The 20,486-nt window shown below is 46.1% G+C and overlaps 1 protein-coding gene across 4 annotated transcripts in view; it reads left to right on the top strand.

Moving 5' to 3' along the window:
- ANKEF1 (ankyrin repeat and EF-hand domain containing 1) overlaps positions 1-20,486 on the top strand; it is a 280,096-nt gene that overhangs the window by 164,759 nt on the left and 94,851 nt on the right. For all 4 annotated transcript variants that reach the window (XM_069234128.1, XM_069234126.1, XM_069234127.1 and 1 more), the window contains one exon: positions 19,226-20,045. In XM_069234128.1, coding sequence (XP_069090229.1) covers positions 19,226-20,045 — 820 coding nt within the window. The remainder of the gene's footprint in view (positions 1-19,225; positions 20,046-20,486) is intronic.

The following is a 20,486-nucleotide window of genomic DNA, read 5'->3' as shown; positions in this document are numbered from 1 at the left end:
CCTCTATTAAGGGATTATGACCACATCTCACAACTTAATTGTGGAAAACGGGCTCCTTGGAGTTCAGTTTCTGACATATGATGGACTAATTAACTCCATTCACAGAATGTGGAACATTAATGATGATGCACCTTAAACTCACACATTAATAAAAACCAAGCTACTCCAAGGGTCGCTTATAAAGGTGGGCTAAATATATTTCTGCACACCCCCTATATACTCTGGAAGGGAAATGGGCAAAGGTTACAGGGAGGGAACTGAACAAGATGGAACGAAAACTGGTGTTTTCCTACATACATAGGCCCTTATTACAACCCTGGCGGTCAGTGATAAAGTGGTGGTAATACCACCAACAGGCTGGCGGTAACTATCGCCAAATTATGACCATGGCGGAAAGATCTTCGAAAGACAGGCAACGTACCACACTGACCGCCAGGACGGAAACAACAGGCACCACGGTTGTAGCCGCCTACAGCAAGGCGGAAGTCAAAGTTCCACCTACCATATTATGATTGCACAATCTGCCACCTTTTCCGGGATGGTACCAACGACATCAAAAGCCTGGTGGAAACACTGCACAGAAGTAAAAGGACTCACCACTGGAGACAGAGGGAAGATCCATGCCGCATGGAACCAGAACTGCAAGTGTTCCTGATGATATTCTACGTTCTGCTCCACCACAAACACCAACGCCGGTGAAGACGACGATGGTGAGTACAGCCGCCTAGCACACAAGGGAAGGGGCGAAACAAGAGTGACACATGCATACACCATACCCACCCCAGACACACACCATAAACACAACCAGCTGCCCAAGAAAACAAGTTAATCCCCGTAAATCGAATAATACAAGGACAACAGGAATTTACTAAAGTGATTGTATTAAGATCAACACAGTATAAATAATAATATGGCCAATGCTACAGATATGTACAAATGTACAAAAAAGGGACACTTCCCTGGCCTCAGTTCACGTGGGCCACATGGCCACAGGGCAAGGTCCAAGGCCCCACTTACTTCCTGGATCAATACGGAGAGAACACTGCAGGGGCATCAGTTGGCAAATAGGCAGGCACCTCATGAGGAGAGGGGCACCTCAGCCGGAGGCGGAATCAAGACCACTGGTTCTAGAGGTGGCAACATACCCTGTGCTTTGTCCTAGGGATTGTTAGGCCACAGTCTCTCAAGTGGGTGTCTTCCCACTGGTTTTGTAGGGGACAGGCCACACAGCAGCCCATGGAGGCAGGATCACATTGTGTCCACCGGCGGTGACGGCTGCACTGTGGTGGTGGTGGTAGTGGGAGGCTCCTGCTCAGCCCCGGCACCCTGCAATGGCTGCACTGTGGTGGTGGTGGTAGTGGGTGGTTTCTGCAGAGCCCCTGCACCCTGCACCCTGCACCCTGCAATGGCTGCACTGTGGTGGTGGTGGTGGTAGTGGGAGGCTCCTGCACAGCCCCTGCACTCTGCGTCGGCTGCACTGTGGTGGTGATAGTAGGAGGCTCCTGCCCAGCCCCTGCACCCTGCGATGTCTGCACAACTACGGTTGGTGGTGGGGGCTCTGTGACAGCTGCTGGTGCAGGCTCCTTCCCCTTTCGGATGACAGGTGCAGGCTCCTTCCCCTTCTTGCCTGCTGGTGCAGGCTCATTCCCCGTCTTGCCTGCTGGTGCAGGCCCCTTCCCCTTTTGGATGGCAGGTGCTGACTCCTTCCCTTCTTGCCTGCTGGTGCAGGCTCCTTCCCCTTTCGGATGGCAGGTGTGGGCTCCTTCCCCTTCTTGCCGGCAGATGCAGGCTCCTTCCCCTTCTTGCCTGCTGGTGCAGGCTCCTTCCTCTTTCGGATGGTAGGTGCACACTCCTTCCCCTTCTTGCCTGCTGGTGCAGGCTCCTTCCCCTTCAGTATTTGTGGCCTGGAATCCTTTCCACCATGAGTAGGTGCGGATGGAACTGGGCCCGTGAACTGTGTGGCTGAGGTGCTTGGCTGGGTTCTTGACACCCTGGCCATACGTGCAGGAAGGGGAGAGGGGTAGGGAAGAGGTCAATGGTGGAAAGGAAAAGCTTTTTAGGGACATTGGGGCAGGAAAAGGGAGAAGTAATGGGAGTGGAGGATGAGGGAGTGGTTGTTGGAGGTGTTTGTCTGCTGGATTTGGGTGCAGATGCATGGGCTGTATGCTGTTGTGAGGTGGATGGCTGTTGGGTGTCTGAGTGCTTGGGTTTGTGTACTTTAGGAGGGGAGACAGACACAGTGGGAGAGGACACAGGGGATGTGTGCATGGATGTTGTGGAGGTGTCTGCCAGTGAGTTGTGTGTGTTCGGGTTGGTATGGTGATGATGCAGACAGTGGATGATAATATAGTGCATGCAGGTGTGAGTGTGGACATAACTAGGTGGGAGGTGGAGGAAGAGGGGGAGACTGTGGAAATAGTGGATGCTGTTATGTCTGCAACTGAATGGTGTTTGTGTGAGTGCCTGTTGGATGAAGTGTGGTGCTTGTGTTTGCCTGTGACACTCTTGGGTGTTGTCCTGTGTGCCCGCTCGTCTGGCTGTGTGCTTGGGATGGGTTGGGGTTAAGGAGAATGGGACTGGGAAGTGGAAGTTGGAGGGGGGACAATGGCTGCCATCAGAGAGGAGGCCAGAGCCTGGATCGATCTCTGTTGGGCCGCTAATCCAGTGTGAATGCCATCCAGGAATGCATTAGATTGTTGCATCTGGGCTGCCAACCCCTGGATGACATTCGCAATGGTTGACTGCCCTACAGGGATGGATCTCATGAGGTCAATAGCCTCCTCACTCAGGGCAGCAGGGCTGACTTTACTGCCATTGAATGTCCACCCTGGTGATTCGTGGGTCATAATGTGGTGAGCGTTGTTTTGTTGGCGTAACGGTGTAAGTTTTGATACCTCCACTTTAGCACTGACCTTTGGACTGGCGGATTTGTCTATGTGGCTCAATTCTGTCGGAATTGGTGTCATAATATGGTGAACAGATATCCGCTGCTGCAGCGGTAAGTTGGCAGCCGCCAATGTCATAATGAGGGCCATAGTGTCTTGAAATGCCTATTTCGAACAAATACAGTTTTTTTCTTGTGTAGGGCCTATCTGACAACAAGAAAAGTTAACACAATATACCCTGGGGCGACATACACTTGTTCGAAATGTTACAAACCCAGGTCCAGGTGTGTCAACATTTAGGGAGGGGGATACTACACGCTATAGCCCCTATTGCAAAGCAAGTATATCTGAACAACTTTGAGAGTTGTTTATTAGGACTGCTTCATCGACCTAAGAAGCACAAAGTTGGATTGAAATTTCTGAATTTAGCCCTGATTCTAGCTAAGAGAACAGTTGCCATGTGCTAAAAAAAAGCCACTCTCACACCATAATTATTTAAATGTTCTTTATCACTGTACCTCTCATTGGGCAGAGGCGAAAAGCACAGCGCTCCATTTGCACTTGGGATTAAGAAGAGGCCCTATAGTTCAGTCCTGGTATGAGATACTGTTAAACATGGTTAAGTTAAACAAGAATGATGACTTACACCCATGATGCTACACAGTGACAAATATGAAACAGAAGTCGATTGAGGTCAAACTCTACAATATGCTTTAACTTAACGAGACAGAATTGGATAAAACACATTAGACACTTTGAGGAACATGTAATGTAAATCTACCCTCCGTCCTATCCTGTTAGATAGTATGCTATATAATGTCCACCAGTTTTGAATCTGGCGTGTTTGTCATGTTCTACAGCTACATTTATGTTTTAACAGTAGAAATAGGCACCTACGTGTTCGACACAGTTTGCAAGTAAGAATGGACCTGCCAACTCCCTACTAGTAAAAGTGAAAAAAGGGTACAGTCCTTTCTATGTTACCCAATTGTATGTAATAATTCCCAAAATGTCCCTATTTGATTTCCAGTTTTGTATTTGTTGTGTCAAGTTCACAAAGATATGTAAGAGAAGCGTGGCCAAGACGGAGATCCAGTAAGACGTGTCTCCCGTGAGCTCCTGCTTGCCACCCCTTCCCCCCTTGACTATCGGAGCTGGTAGCGGTCATCCACACTCCCCACCCTCTTCAGGATCGAGCCCAGAGACAGGTGAACCTCATGGAGGGGTCCCAGAGACGAACGGAACATCGGTGCTGGGCATGGGCGGTGCCCGGGCCCGATGGGCGGCCATCATGGAGCTGCGGCTGGGCCCCGTGGTGCGGGCCTAGCTGGCTGCGGCGCTGGAGCGGGCTGCCAGAGTGGAGCCCGGGCAGCACGGCCCACTCCTACGAGGGACCAAAAGCGAGTACAGGCTCCTGCGGCGAGATGTCACGGCCCAGCGGCATAGGGCTTCAAAAGCTGGGCTGGAACATTCGGTCACAGGTGAGGGAACTCTCTCCCCCCTAGCCAGCTCTCGGAAACTTCAGCCGACAATCAGACTCCAACGAACAAAGGGTATATTCAACATTTGCTGGCCGAGTTTCGTACGGACATCAACGTGTTTGCCAGGATTTTATACACACCCTTTCAGACCTTGACGAATCAGTTCGACAAGTAGACTCATGTCTGACAATACTTCAATTGACTTCTGCCGCCCAGGTCGTGGAGAACATGGATCGCACAGCGTGCATCAAGAAACTCGAGGCAAACTAAAACCCCTTGCAATACAAACTGGACGACCTGGAGAACCGGTCCAGATACACCAACATTCGCATTAGGGGAGTTGGTGCAGCTGTCCCCCTATTGGACCTCGAGACCCATGTTCAAGCTCTCTTCGCCCACCTTTTGGGCCCAGCCTGTGATCATCCGGTGCTTCTAGGTCGTATGCATAAGGTGTTTTCGCAGTAACAACAACCGAAAAACCTTCCTCCTGATGTCCTCACTAGGGTTCATTATTTTCATATATAGGAGAAGATCATGCATGCGGCCAGGTGACAGGAACTGGTGGTCTTCAGGGGCGATAGCCTCTCTATGTAGCAGGACTATTCTATCCATACCTTAGCCAGACGTAGAGAGTTCCAAGATGTAACATTCCACCTGCGTGAGCGCAAAATTGCATATCGGTGGGGTTTTCCGCAGCGTCTACATTTTACCTATCAAGATAAACGAGTATTAGTCACAAACTCCAGCGGAAGCTGGCGAGGCACTCAGTCTGTCGCCTCACCAAGATGGCAGAGATTCTCCTGGACCTGCTATGCCATCCCTGGTGGACTGAGGGGGCGTTATCCGAACATGAAGAGTAAAAAAAAAAAGACGCTTGTAAACCACGTAGGGCGGACGCCCAGGTTCACCACAAGCTTCCTCTAATGATGACATACCTGATTGATGAACTGGTGACTCGACTGGCCTGGATCAAGACAGGGGGCGGCGGAGCATGCATGAGACTCTACTATATGTGTTGTGAACTCCCACTACATGGTTTTGAGTTTTTGATGGGGGGTCCCAGTTTCACAGTGGGACTCGCTTCCTCATTTCTGATTTCCCGCCTAGTTTGAGGAAGTTACTCTTTATTCCACGGCATATTGCTTGTTATTCTCAGGTAGGCCCACACGGCCCCCACTTATGTGGGGGCAAGTCTGGGCACTTTACAATGGTGCATTAGGCGTCTTTGTTTGGTCATTGTTTGATATTATTCGTGTGTTTTGTTACATGTTGCTTGACACATTGACATATCTAGGCCAATCGTGCTATGGGAAGACACCGGACGACCCTAGTGTTGGTCTCACTGGGATGGAGCTTTCTATTTTGTAAGCTTATGGCACTTAAGTTGGCTACCATAAAAATACAGGGCCTTAATTTCCCCATTAAACACAGGCTGCTGACTAACTGGCTCTGTCACCGGGAAGTCAACGTCGCTCTCCTACAGTAGACACATCTGCTTAGGGCAGATACTAGATGTAGGAAGTTGGCTCTGTATGTGCTATTTCAAAGTAAGGAATAGCATGCACAGAGTCCAAGGGTTCCCCTTAGAGGTAAAATAGTGGTAAAAATAGATAATACTAATGCTCTATTTTGTGGTAGTGTGGTCGAGCAGTAGGCTTATCCAAGGAGTAGTGTTAAGCATTTGTTGTACATACACATAGACAATAAATGAGGTACACACACTCAGAGACAAATCCAGCCAATAGGTTTTTGTATAGAAAAATATCTTTTCTTAGTTTATTTTAAGAACCACAGGTTCAAATTCTACATGTAATATCTCATTCGAAAGGTATTGCAGGTAAGTACTTTAGGAACTTCAAATCATCAAAATTGCATGTATACTTTTCAAGTTATTGACAAATAGCTGTTTTAAAAGTGGACACTTGGTGCAATTTTCACAGTTCCTGGGGGAGGTAAGTTTTTGTTAGTTTTACCAGGTAAGTAGGACACTTACAGGGTTCAGTTCTTGGTCCAAGGTAGCCCACCGTTGGGGGTTCAGAGCAACCCCAAAGTCACCACACCAGCAGCTCAGGGCCGGTTAGGTGCAGAGTTCAAAGTGGTGCCCAAAACACATAGGCTAGAATGGAGAGAAGGGGGTGCCCCGGTTCCGGTCTGCTTGCAGGTAAGTACCCGCGTCTTCGGAGGGCAGACCAGAGGGGTTTTGTAGGGCACCGGGGGGGACACAAGCCCACACAGAAATTTCACCCTCAGCAGCGCGGGGGCGGCCGGGTGCAGTGTAGAAACAAGCGTCGGGTTCGCAATGTTAGTCTATGAGAGATCTCGAGATCTCTTCAGCGCTGCAGGCAGGCAAGGGGGGGGTTCCTCGGGGAAACCTCCACTTGGGCAAGGGAGAGGGACTCCTGGGGGTCACTTCTCTAGTGAAAGTCCGGTCCTTCAGGCCCTGGGGGCTGCGGGTGCAGGGTCTCTCCCAGGCGTCGGGATTTTGGATTCAAAGAGTCGCGGTCAGGGGAAGCCTCGGGATTCCCTCTGCAGGCGGCGCTGTGGGGGCTCAGGGGGGACAGGTTTTGGTACTCACAGTATCAGAGTAGTCCTGGGGTCCCTCCTGAGGTGTTGGATCTCCACCAGCCGAGTCGGGGTCGCCGGGTGCAGTGTTGCAAGTCTCACGCTTCTTGCGGGGAGCTTGCAGGGTTCTTTCAAGGCTGCTGGAAACAAAGTTGCAGCCTTTCTTGGAGCAGGTCCGCTGTCCTCGGGAGTTTCTTGTCTTTTCGAAGCAGGGGCAGTCCTCAGAGGATGTCGAGGTCGCTGGTCCCTTTGGAAGGCGTCGCTGGAGCAGGATCTTTGGAAGGCAGGAGACAGGCCGGTGAGTTTCTGGAGCCAAGGCAGTTGTCGTCTTCTGGTCTTCCGCTGCAGGGGTTTTCAGCTAGGCAGTCCTTCTTCTTGTAGTTGCAGGAATCTAATTTTCTAGGGTTCAGGGTAGCCCTTAAATACTAAATTTAAGGGCGTGTTTAGGTCTGGGGGGTTAGTAGCCAATGGCTACTAGCCCTGAGGGTGGGTACACCCTCTTTGTGCCTCCTCCCAAGGGGAGGGGGTCACAATCCTAACCCTATTGGGGGAATCCTCCATCTGCAAGATGGAGGATTTCTAAAAGTTAGAGTCACCTCAGCTCAGGACACCTTAGGGGCTGTCCTGACTGGCCAGTGACTCCTCCTTGTTGCTTTCTTTGTTCCCTCCAGCCTTGCCGCCAAAAGTGGGGGCCGTGGCCGGAGGGGGCGGGCAACTCCACTAAGCTGGAGTGCCCTGCTGGGCTGTGACAAAGGGGTGAGCCTTTGAGGCTCACCGCCAGGTGTCACAGCTCCTGCCTGGGGGAGGTGTTAGCATCTCCACCCAGTGCAGGCTTTGTTACTGGCCTCAGAGTGACAAAGGCACTCTCCCCATGGGGCCAGCAACATGTCTCTGGTGTGGCAGGCTGCTGGAACTAGTCAGCCTACACAGACAGTCGGTTAAGTTTCAGGGGGCACCTCTAAGGTGCCCTCTGGGGTGTGTTTTGCAATAAAATGTACACTGGCATCAGTGTGCATTTATTGTGCTGAGAAGTTTGATACCAAACTTCCCAGTTTTCAGTGTAGCCATTATGGTGCTGTGGAGTTCGTGTAAAACAGACTCCCAGACCATATACTCTTATGGCTACCCTGCACTTACAATGTCTAAGGTTTTGTTTAGACACTGTAGGGGCACAGTGCTCATGCACTGGTACCCTCACCTATGGTATAGTGCACCCTGCCTTAGGGCTGTAAGGCCTGCTAGAGGGGTGTCTTACCTATACTGCATAGGCAGTGAGAGGCTGGCATGGCACCCTGAGGGGAGTGCCATGTCGACTTACTCATTTTGTTCTCACTAGCACACACAGGCTTGTAAGCAGTGTGTCTGTGCTGAGTGAGGGGTCTCTAGGGTGGCATAAGACATGCTGCAGCCCTTAGAGACCTTCCTTGGCATCAGGGCCCTTGGTACTAGAAGTACCAGTTACAAGGGACTTATCTGAATGCCAGGGTGTGCCAATTGTGGATACACTGGTATATTTTAGGTGAAGGAACACTGGTGCTGGGGCCTGGTTAGCAGGGTCCCAGCACTCTTCTCAGTCAAGTCAGCATCAGTATCAGGCAAAAAGTGGGGGGTAACTGCAACAGAGAGCCATTTCTTTACACTAGACGTCTGCGATTTTACTGGTATTTTACACAGTTTCACTCAGCTTATGCTTCTAAGACATGGGGTGGCTTTGTTGTTTCGTAGGGGGCTCTCCTTTCAACTTGACGCTATTCATAGAGACTCGGAGGGGTCCAGGTGGGTGTCAGGGTTTCTCTGGGTCCTTCTTAGTTACATTAATGTCAATGTATGACCCCACTATTGATGGTGACTTCTTCTACACTACAGTGTTCCCCAACATCTCCCATTTCGCTTGTGGACCGAATATTCTGGGGGGAGATCTAAATGCCATACTTGATCCTTGCATTGTCAGATCTGGAGAGGAAGTGGGCAGGAGACAATCTCCCTTTGCTTTACTTCAGGGCATGACGATCTCTCCCTGCTTGATGCTTGGAGACATCTTCATCCTTGAGAACGTGATTATACATTTTACTTCAATGTTCATAAAACTTTCGCACTCATCGATTACGTTTTGGCCTCCTCTGTTTTGGCTTTGCGGCTCCTCTACTTCGCGTTTGGAGTCAGGGCACTGTCAGATCATGCGCCCGTGTATTTAGATATAAGGCCCGATGCCCCTCAGCCTCCTTTCCCTCATCCTTGGGTAATGAATGAGGTGGCGTTTTGAGATCCTTCCCTTCGTGATAGGATTAAAGATACAGTAGAACATTACTTTAAGGAAAATGACACAGGGGATGTGTGCCCTGCGACCCTCTGGGACATGGTAAAGGGTGTTTTTCAGAGGCGAGTTGATATCACACATAGCTGCGCTTGAACGCATGGCACAATTGCGAAGGCAGGAATTAGAAACAAATGTGGCTATTGCAGAAACCTGCCATAAGCACTTGGGTACGACTCGCACTCAGAAACATTAGTGGCAAGTTAGAGCACCTTCTCGTGAAAGAGGCAGCTAAGAAACTCCTTTACATTGGTTAATACAGACTACGAGTGGGGGGACAAGTCAGATAGATTATTAGCATACAAACAACGCCTCCACTCCGCATGTAACCACAGATGAAATCTGGGATGATGAAGATCGCCCCTTCACCTCTACTCCGGACATAATGAAGGTCTTCCACAACTACTATTCAGTCTTGTACCAGTCTCAGGCTCTGTCCGAGCGGCTGCAGGATGCAAACCTGGATTTTTTGTACCCCCCTGATTGCAGGGAAGATTTATTACAACTCAAATATGAGATTAACTCGGAAGAAGTCTTAGCGGTCATCTCTGGGTTACCTGCGCGGAAGGCCCCTGGCCCGATGGGTTTTCGACTATGTTGTCCAAGGCCGTTGTTCATCTCCTAGCCGCATCCCTAACATGAGTCTTAAAATATTTCTTAACTACCAGATTGGTCACTGTCACAATGATTGATTCTCATATCACTCTGCTTTTAAAGCCGAAAAACCTCCCACTAGATGCACATCATATCGCCTCATCGCCCTCCTTAATTGCGATGTAAGAATTTTTGCGTCTGTCATGGTTTGGCGTCTCACATATGTCTTACCCTGCATGATCGCCCCACAACAGTCGGGCTTCATACCAAATCGCCAAGCCAATGACAACACATTCTTGGCTACAACCCTTATGGAAGTGGCAGAACGCATTGGTCAGCCCCTGCTCCTTCTTTCTTTAAACACCCAGAAGGCATTTGATAGGGTAGACTGGGCCTTCCTTTTTAGGTCGAGCCTAGGCAGCGCATGTGCTGTCTCGGTGAGACATGGTGTAATCAGTACAGGGGCTTAAACGTTGGCCATACACTTGTGATTGCTGGGTTCCATTGTCACTCTCGCTATCTTGCTTTTTATTTGTTTATGGCATGCATTCGGCATGCCTCCTTTAGTGTTTATTCCTCCCCGAGCGCAGCGACCTAGTACACTATCCCTCCACTGGTTAGAAGAATAGCATGAGTTTGTGGAACTTCTTTTTTGTTGTTGTGAAAGGGATTAAAATGCTTGTGTGTCTTCGCTTGTGTTTCCTTTTCAGTTTTTTTTTTTTTATTTGTGTTGCGGGTGTGCGTAAATGTATTTGCACAAGCACACAATCGCTCGTGACTCTGCTCATGTTTGTTTTTAGGTTGCATTTGTTTTGTTTTGTTTATGTGGCAGTTGCGCCAAAAGGTTACTTCTAACTTCAAGCGCAGTTTTTTTTCTTTTTTATTAGCTCATTCCATATTTAATTTGCTCCGTACATTATTGGATGCCATTGGGAAGGGTGGGGACAATGGGTCGCGGCGGCAGTGTGGTTTTGCCGTGGTACTGTCTCATGCTATTTTTGTTTAATTGCACATAAAAGAAAACCAAAAGAAACAGGGAGTGCTGTGTCTGTCCTGCCTGATCTCGTCTTTCTTCGTGTCCGTGGCTACTAATCAACTGTCTAAGCAAAGAACTGGTGGCTCCGTGCTTAAAGCGGCATGGCGCCAACCAGTCAAATGTCAGACAATGTTTTTTTAGGGCACCCGCAGCCCTGCGGGTCACTCCGAGGTACAACTTGTTGCTGTCTCTATACAGTGGGCAGAGGACGCAAGGGCAGCTGTGTCTACCGCCACAGCCGGGATCCAGTGCAAAGGTAGGGCACCCCACTGTCAGCCTGATGGTGTGCTTCTGCTTTTCTGCCTACAACTGTAAGCTTCGAACATGCACCCGTCTTTTTCATGTAAACAGTTTGTTCTCCTACAGGAAAAACTGAGGGCGAATGCATATCGACATAAAAACAAGTCTTTTAGGATCTTTTTTTTAAGTTAGATTTTTAAAAAGCAGCAGAGCGTGGTGCATTTAACACTGGAGTTTACCACAGAACGAGGTCCTTGCTGTTTATTTTACAATATCTGATTTGCTTGGATCCGGAAACGCAAACGGGATTATGTGTGGGATGCATTGAAATACAGGGCTACAGGCAGGCAAAATCGATTGTAACTTTTGAAGACAATGTTGCTGTTTGTGTTTTCTATTTAGTTTTTTGCCTAGCAGCATGCTTTTGTTTCAAGAGGAGTCTGCATGTAAGAGACTGCATGTGACTCTCCTGATTAAGGGTTGACAAACTGCCAGTCACTCTTATTAAATTACTGCACCTTAAGGGTACCTAGACGAGCATGGGGCCTACGAACAACATGCATTTTATACTCTTACTGCCTGGCATGAAGGAAGACATAGCATGTCCAGTGTGTGTTTTCTCGCTAACATCAAAGTGTTGTTCTGAGCCCTTAATGATCTATGATTTGTCACAGACAAGATTGCTTTCTCACCCATTCCATTAATATGGTCTTTTTGAAACCCACTGCAAGTGTTGAAAAAAGGCTCCGACAAAAAAAAAAACAAATTATTAGATTCAAGATTTTGGCCAAGTGGTTGGGATGCCTGGGATTAAGTAGCATTGTGTTGGAAATACACAAGCTTACTTTCCAGACATGTCAATGGCCTCAAAATGTAAAGTTACACGTGTTTCCATAATCCGGAGGTAGCTTCTGTGCATTCTTATGAGGCAGGCTGCCCATGCGGTTATAATCAGGGTCACTGGAATTTTGCGATTGTGCAGCTGCAGTGATTTTCGCATAATTAGAGATTTGCCGATTTTCCACATAATCCATCATGTGAGGCATAATCTGCAGATTTTAACAAAAAAAATGGTTTCTAGCTCAAACGGTTCAAAAGTTAATAAAAACGTACTGTTGCATGGTGGAAGGCCCATCACAAAGCTGGACAGGTTACCTTTCTGTTGCATATTGTTATATTTGAGCATTAAATTGGAACTAATGAGGTGCAACCAAGGCCCAGACAGGGTTGCCAGGTTTTAAAATGACTTAATAATGTAGTAATACTATATCAAACTGTGCCACAATATGCTGCATAATCTGCCCTTTCTTAATACATAATTTATTCAGATCTGTCTCATAGTTTGGCCCTCTTGGTCCGCATAATTCTGGTGGCCCTGGTTATAATTCTACCCTTTGCATGAAACTCGCTATTCAGATTCTGTCCTCGCAAGGCTTGTTAAACGCACACCACATGCTTAGTATGAACGCACACAACATATTTCTACATCCTACTACAAAAAATACCAGCACACCACAATAAACTCCATAGGATGCCACTACACACACTACCATTCCACATATTTGCACATTCTTAACTATGTAACACACATTCTCACAGTACATAATTCCAGTACTCTAAATACAATTTATTTACTACCCGCACAGTTCAGCACCCCACAATTCCACAACAAACAATACACATACAACACATTTCTCAATTTCCCCTCTACCAACACTGTCATCTTCCCACACACCAACTTGCCCCTCTTATCCTCTCTCACAATGCCACTACTCCCTCTCATCTCACAGTACAACTACTCCTCTCATCCGTTCATCACATTATCTATCTCCTATATACTACTTCCTAACACATACATCCTTCCTATACCTCCTAACACTGTGCACTGATCCTCTTCTCCCACCCCCACTCCCCTTCCACTTCTCCCTCTATCTCTCTTATACTCTCTCTCACCCATCCATCTCGCTCTCTCATGCACTGTCCCCAGCTCACTAATATGGTGAACTTCAGACCTTCACACACTGTTTCTTTTTCGTCCCTTTTCAATGTTTCCATCCCTCAAACACACACTTTCCTACTCTTCTAAGGGTGTCTTCTACAAACACAAAAGCTCCCTCCTTAAGCATCTGTGGCCTGCTCTCCTGTTCTTTCTCACACACTATTTCTGCTCTTCTCTCTCAATGTCAATAACAACTACCTGCACCAACTAGCACTCACCACTATTTATTCACTATGCCACATAGTTCTACGACACAAATACACTACACAACACACAATTACAAACCACGCAAATCAATAACTAACAATTCCAGTGCAACACACATAATTCCACTGCACACCACATACATCCACTACATTACAAAACACATAGGTAAAAGGAGTTATCATTTACAATTCCAATAGCTCTAACTCTCACAAAAGCAAGACCTATTGAATTGCAAATGCTTGTTAAACTTCAGGTTAAATTCCACGTGGGTCCCAAATAGACGACCTAAATCCAGTTTAACTTCTGCCGACCCAGGGCAAAATTGAACATCAACAGAACTCTCTCTGTGTCCATCCCTCTCACAAGGGGGACCCGTCAAGGCTGCCTCTTTCACTCTCTATCTGTGAACTCTCTATGGAACCCCTGATGGTTAGAATCCAGGATTACTCTGATATTCAGGGTATCAAGGTGTCAAGGTGGGGGACAGGGAGCAGAAATTGGCTCTGTTTGCGGATGATATTATCTGCTTCCTTACCCAACCCTGCACTTCTATCCCGGCTCTGATTAATAAACTTGATGCCTTTTCAGCAGTCTCAGGCTTCAAAATTAACTTCACAAAATCTTGGGGTATGGGAGCGACTGAAGTCTGGGGCACTTTGGAACAACTCGTGTGACAGGCAGGGTTTCAATAGACATCGGACAGCATTACATGTCTCAGCAGTCATCTCACATCCCCCGCCAGGCGTTGTTTCATGGAAAAATCCCCCCCCTTGTGAAATGCCTTATTTAAAGATCTTTATAGATGGGGTAAGCTGGAGATTTCCTGGTTAGGCAGACTCAACTGTCTCAAGATTAATTTCATGCCACGCCTTCTCTATGTTTGGGCCTACCCTTCCTCTTTCTGTTCCCAAATCCACACTAGCCCACATTGATGCTAAAGTTACTAGTTTTGTCTGGGACAGTAAATCTCTGGGAGTGGCAAGGGCAACTATGAGCTGCGCTAAATTTGATGGAGGCCTAGGGTTTCTAGACATACATACTTATACCGCGCGGCGCAGCTACACCCCGCCATTGATTGGAATTACAACCCTGACAATAAACCATGGGTACAGGTTGAACAAGAGTACTGCTGGGTGCCCCTAGATGGCCTGTTGTGGCTTCCTCTCACGAGAGACTCTCCTGGTCCCCATCTTCTTCCATTGACTTCCCTCTTACTGACATACTGGGGGGAAATAAGTTCTAAATATAAGTACCCCTCTTACCATTTTCCTCTCACGCCACTGGCCCCTAACTGTGACTTGCCTCCTGGGGCTATTCACCCTGGACTATATCCCTGGTTGATAATGAGGCCCCGTGATTGCAGACCTTCTACATTGATGGCTCCCTGAAGTCAGGTGACTCTCTCCAGGAACAGTTCGGTCTACCCAGGTGTGCGTCATATTGCTTAGTTCAAGCTTTACACTGGGCAGGGCCTTCTAAGAGCCTGCGCGGTGATGAAGCACGACCAATCTGACATAGAATCTCTTTTTAGCTCAAGTACTCGATGTAAAGGCATTTCATTACTCTACCGCTATATCTTGGCCCTCACACCTTCCAATAAACACACCTATGCAGCAGAGTGGGAGAGGGAGCTGGGGACGGTGATCCCGGATGTCACATGGTAGTCCATCAGGCAGAGGGCTTGTGGTTCTTCTATATGTTTGAAACATAAAGAAAACACATGCAAACTTATCACCTGTTGGTACCGGATCCCTGTCCATCTGCATAAAATGTTCGGGAGCTTAGATGTTTGCCGGAAGTGGTGTGGGGAGCCGGGAACTTTTTTACATGCTTGGTGGGCATGCCCCTCCATACAATTCTTTCTGGAATACTATCATGCAGAACATATAAAACATCACTAACATTACTTTGCCACCCAAGCCACTGCTTGTTCTGTTCCGGGACCCTGGGGATGAGAGGGCTCTCCTTACAAATACTCCTAGAGGCAAATTTATATATTTGGTCCTTTTAGTGGCACGCTTCTGTATAACCGAGATGTTGAAATAGCCTCACGTCCCTACCATAAACCTGTGGTGTAGTAAGGTGTGGAATGTATACTCTATGGAGAAACTCATTGCAATAGTTAGAGACAAACAGACTAAATTTGAATTTCTTACCTATATCCACCACCATGACAGGTTACGGGGTGTACACCTCACTATGTCAAAAACATTCCGAGCCTCAGAATGTGGACTCTTTCATCTTTGGAGCCTCAAGAGGAAACCTGACGATGAAGCTAAATTATAGCTCCTTGAAAAGCTTGAGGACCGCACGCTTGGCAGCTCCTGCTTCCTTCCCTTAGGCAGTTGAATATACGCATGGCCCTGCTTATTGTTTATTGCTTATCACTATACTTAGTGCTACCTCACCCATTCAATGTGGCAACATACTCTCATTGATATTGTAAATTGTCTTTCCATCTTATTTTTATATGCTGCTTTGTCTCCCGAAGTCTGATTGTTTTGATTAATGTGTCATGCTTATTATCAATTCTTAAAAATGCTAAACTAAAGCTTAAACAAACAAAACAAAGGCTTGTAAGAGTGGGTAAAGAGTACTACTTTACCTACTACAAAATGCCTTTTTGAATAGGCACCTATGTGTGGTTGACAAGCATACCAAAATATTATATTCATTTAAAAAAAAAAAAATTACAAGTTAATATTGCCAATCCTTGCACAGAGCATGCCAGTGCCAGGGGGTAAAATGTGTTTTCTTGGATACTACGTGTAGCAATACTGGGCAAGTTGACAATGGCCAGACAAGTTTCCGATTTCACATATATTTCCCATGGAAATGCAGGTTTTCCCTCCTGCCCTTTGATAACCGATGGCAATCCTTTGTCGTGAGGAAGCTTATTAAAACGGTTTACTTTTAAATGTTACACACGAAAAGGATTCACTGACAGACCTTTCTTGCTCTGACTGGCTGTCAGACCACAAAGCAGATGGTCTGTTTCTAGAATTGTAGGAACATTTTCCAAAGTCTAGTATTCCTATTAAATCTGTCTTGTGTAGGACTTGTCTGAGGCGAAGATCAACTTATGTGTGTGACGACCTGTCAGGACTATGGGAATACTTGAAATGCATGAATCCACAGGATTCTGATTTACTCCTAAGCATTATGGTTGTCCCCCAATGATTGATTTTAGCCCTTTTGAAGATGTGTCACTCTGTTTCTTTCTTTAAGTTCCCCCAAATTGCACCCTGGGTAATTGTCCTAATTTGGTGCTGCGAGTGAACATTTGAGGACAAGGCTCAGGGCTTGATGGTTAAGATCTTTTCTTAAAGTCTGGCAACAAACTGTGAACTTTCCACATAGAAGTTGTGAGCAGACTCCACATACTCTAGGGGTAGCCCTAATAATGAGGACGGGAATTTATTACAAATAGATCTGGATTGTCATAGACATGGTACTGCGTCCAGAATTTATTTCTGGCTGAGGACTAGGAATGTTGCAGGCTATACCTCAGACACACTCAGACCACTTCCCAGTGATACTGTTGCTCGAGCTGCCTAATCCCCTAAACAGGCAGAGACTATGAAGGATGCAGTCTGCTATGCTCCTGGCCATGTTTCAAGGAGGAAATAAGACATGCCGTCTATGCATATTTTGACATCAATAAGGACTCAGCTGAAATGCATGTTACAATCTAGGTGGCATTCAAGGCTGCCAGAGGGAAGTGTGTAGTCAAAGGACACAGCATATGCAAGTCTGTATGCAGGAGATTGAATCCATTGGAATATGGATCTAACATAGTGGAAGACTCGCATAATGAAACCGTCTGGACAGGGTTGCTGCTAGAGATACATACTAAGCTACAAGATTACATAGAAGAAGCTGGTATGGAAAATTAGTTCCTTAGGCAAATCTACTTCAGCTCAGATATAGGTAGAAGGTGAAAGGCAAAGAAACACGCTAACTGGACCACTGCAACCTTAGTAAGCTGCATCAGATGTAGTAACCATTGACTCAGCTGATGGCTCACCACAATACCATCCTGAATATATTCTGAAGAGTATTTTTATGAGCAGTGCAATTCCAGGGATACCCCAACTGTTACGTTATACCTTTCTATCTAGATAGGGCCAGCTTAGCTTAGCTTGGGTAGAAGCGAATGACGAGGAGGCTCTATGCTCTCCTATCACACATGAGAAAGTGAAAAACCCTATCGGAGTACTGAGGAATGCTTGGGCCCCCAGAAGTGATGGCCTTGCAAATTAGTTTTATATAAAAAAAATATGTCTATATTTCTTTGCTCTGGCACTGGAGTCTCTGGCTAGTATGTTTAGGAAGTTTTATGGAATCTAGGGCATTATGTTTGCACAATGTAGAATGCTACTGTCACTCTGTTTTGATTATTATTAGTAAAGAACCCAGAACGTGCCCTGAACTTCATAGTCAGAGAAGTTATTGCAGATGGTATGACCTTACAATTAACTGGTCAAAATAGATAATGATGCAGCTGAAGGTGCTACCACCGCCTCCATTTTAGAATACTTGATAGAGTGGCATCGGTCTCCAGTCAGATACCTGGATATATAATTTTACTTTGATATAGAGGTCCTGCTGCACGACAACTATGGCAAATATCTACATAAAATTGCTATATAGAGTAGTGGAATACATTACCGAAATCAGTGACTGGTTGAGTAGCCATCATGAAGATGGTTGTTTTGCCTTAACTCATATCTCTTTCAAAATATTGCAGCCCCTCTAAATCACAAATTCTTTAACCAATTAAACTATCCCATGTATGGGCTAGCACGGGCAGGGAAACATCCCAGAATAAGTTGGAAAATCATGCCAGTGCCTTGCGAGGTAGAGGGGTTTGCAGCGCAAAACTTTAAAGTGTATTATGTAGTAGTGCAGGCCCAGTTTGGGAACCACGGGTTTCACAATAGTAGACAAGCCTGCACGATAATTTTGAAAAGGGAATGGTGGCCGCAATTCCACTGAATATAGTGTTCAAGACTGGTGGGAATGTGTGGCGTAGACGTAATATACACACCATTAATACTGCTGATAAATAATCAACGCATACATGTGGCATGTGAGCTGGTAGCTATGAAGTGAATACAGCAACGTTAATGAAACATTAGGAGGGATACGTATGCGGATAACAGGTGTACATTACTACGAGAATACCAAAATAGAGGCCCCTGAATATCTTTGGACAGCTTTCTGTACCGCAAGCTATGGAGAGCTGTAAAAGAAAAATAATCCTGTCTCTTTATTTCACACCAGCAACTGTTTTTTCACCCCTGCTTTCTCATTTATTCCTGGTTTCCTGTCATTCTCTAACTCCTTCTTTCTCCCTTTTGTGGATTTTTCGCTCTTGTTCTTGGATGATGTCTGATGATGAAAATAGGTCCCAGTACCCGCAAATGAGTTTCATCTTAATGCTAGACTCCAAGGCCTTTGTCTCATTTGCTACAAATAGGGTGCTGGGCACCCAGTAATTGCTGTGAAAGGAGTCCAGCTATATTCCCAGGGAGAAGACCCCACACCTAGCCATGGCAAAACATAGAGTTTGTCTCTCCTTAATCAATGCTAATCAGAGGACTGGCTCTGTCCTAATGACTCATGTAGTTTGATTCCAACTATCTGTGCTACTTTTCTGAAACACACTTGTAGACCTCACTCCAAGAAATATTGCATTTATAATCGCACGTTTGTTTGGATTAAAGGGACTCCTTTTTATTCATGTTGAGCCATGGTAATTAGCTCGATGTATTAAACCATGCATTTGATCAAATGATGATGACATGTATACACAATAATGAGGGAGTCTCCCAAAAGAATGGAAATCGTTCATGTCTGTGACTTTGCTTGCGAGTCATAATACATTATTTCTTCTTGCTTTAGGTGCAGATCCGAAGTGGAAGAATTTGTTGCACTTAACACCGAGAGCTGTTGCTAAGGATAAAGGTTTCAAAGCAGCAGCAAAGGAATTGCGCAAAGCTGAACGCCTCTTCACAAAATTTTCCAAACCAGGAGTCAAGAACCCCAATGCGCCATGGGCGCTTAGTTTACATGACTGGTCATTTGAAAACCAGACAGCCATTCGTGAAGTGCTTCAACCCCTTGACAAAGGTGATGGGACAGTCCTCAAAGAAGATTTTGCAAGAGTTCTAGAGGACCTTGGCGCTCCGGTTACTCCAGAAGAGATACAGACCATAATACAGTTGCATGAAAAATCACGTTCAGGGACCCTCAACCTTGAAGAATTCCTCAAAGGCTCGAAGTACTTACAGAAGGCATATTTGCTATCATCATATGGACCTAAAAAGAAAAAAGCAAAGAAAAAGAGAGGAAAAAGAGCAAAATTTACTATACCTATGCCAATTTGCACTGTACCTGCTGAGTTGATATTTCGCCGAGAAGACGGTGGTCCGCCCAATTTCATGATTGAAGCCTTTCACTGCATCACAGATGCTAATCGTTATGACTGTGACCATCCCCCTGGGAATCCTTTGCAGGATGACACAGGATGGTATGTCGATGACCCTGGGAGGATCTACACCAATATTAGTTATGCCACAAAAGCAGGGGATGTTGAGTCACTTAAAAGAGCCTTGGAGGAAGGTGTGCCAGTGGATGTGAAAGACATCTATTACAAAACTCCACTGATGTCTGCATGTGCCTTTGGAAATATGGATGCTGTGAAATTCCTTTTGGAGAAGGGGTACGTTTCCGTTTGTATCTTCCACCAATGCAGTGTTTTGATGAATTGTGCTCTGGACAAAATAGGAACTCAAAAGAATGAAAAATGTCATTAATATACTTATATATTAAGAAAGCACTTTTTTTTTTAGCTCTTGCTGTTTTAAGGTTTGTGTGGTTACATCTGCTTTTTTTATAATTACTGTGGCTTTGATGTATTACATTTTAGTACTTTAATAGAAAGAGGAAAATAGAATAGAAAAAAAGGGGAAAATCGTTTTTTAATCAAACTGTGTGTTTTTTTTAAAATTAGCATTTTTAAATTGTGCAAGAGTTATTTCCGAGTATTTTTAATGTTCTGGGAGTTTAGGAAGAGGAGTTTAGTTAAAATAGCCTGTGGAGGGAGTGGAAATCGTTTTTACTTGTATTAAACAGGAAGTGAGAGTCAGTAAGAGCCTTCCTT

Source organism: Pleurodeles waltl, chromosome 5 (assembly GCF_031143425.1).
Source record: "Pleurodeles waltl isolate 20211129_DDA chromosome 5, aPleWal1.hap1.20221129, whole genome shotgun sequence".
Lineage (NCBI taxonomy): Eukaryota > Metazoa > Chordata > Amphibia > Caudata > Salamandridae > Pleurodeles > Pleurodeles waltl.
The sequence above is the reverse complement of the archived record's forward strand: the minus strand, read 5'-3'. Positions and strand labels throughout refer to the sequence as shown.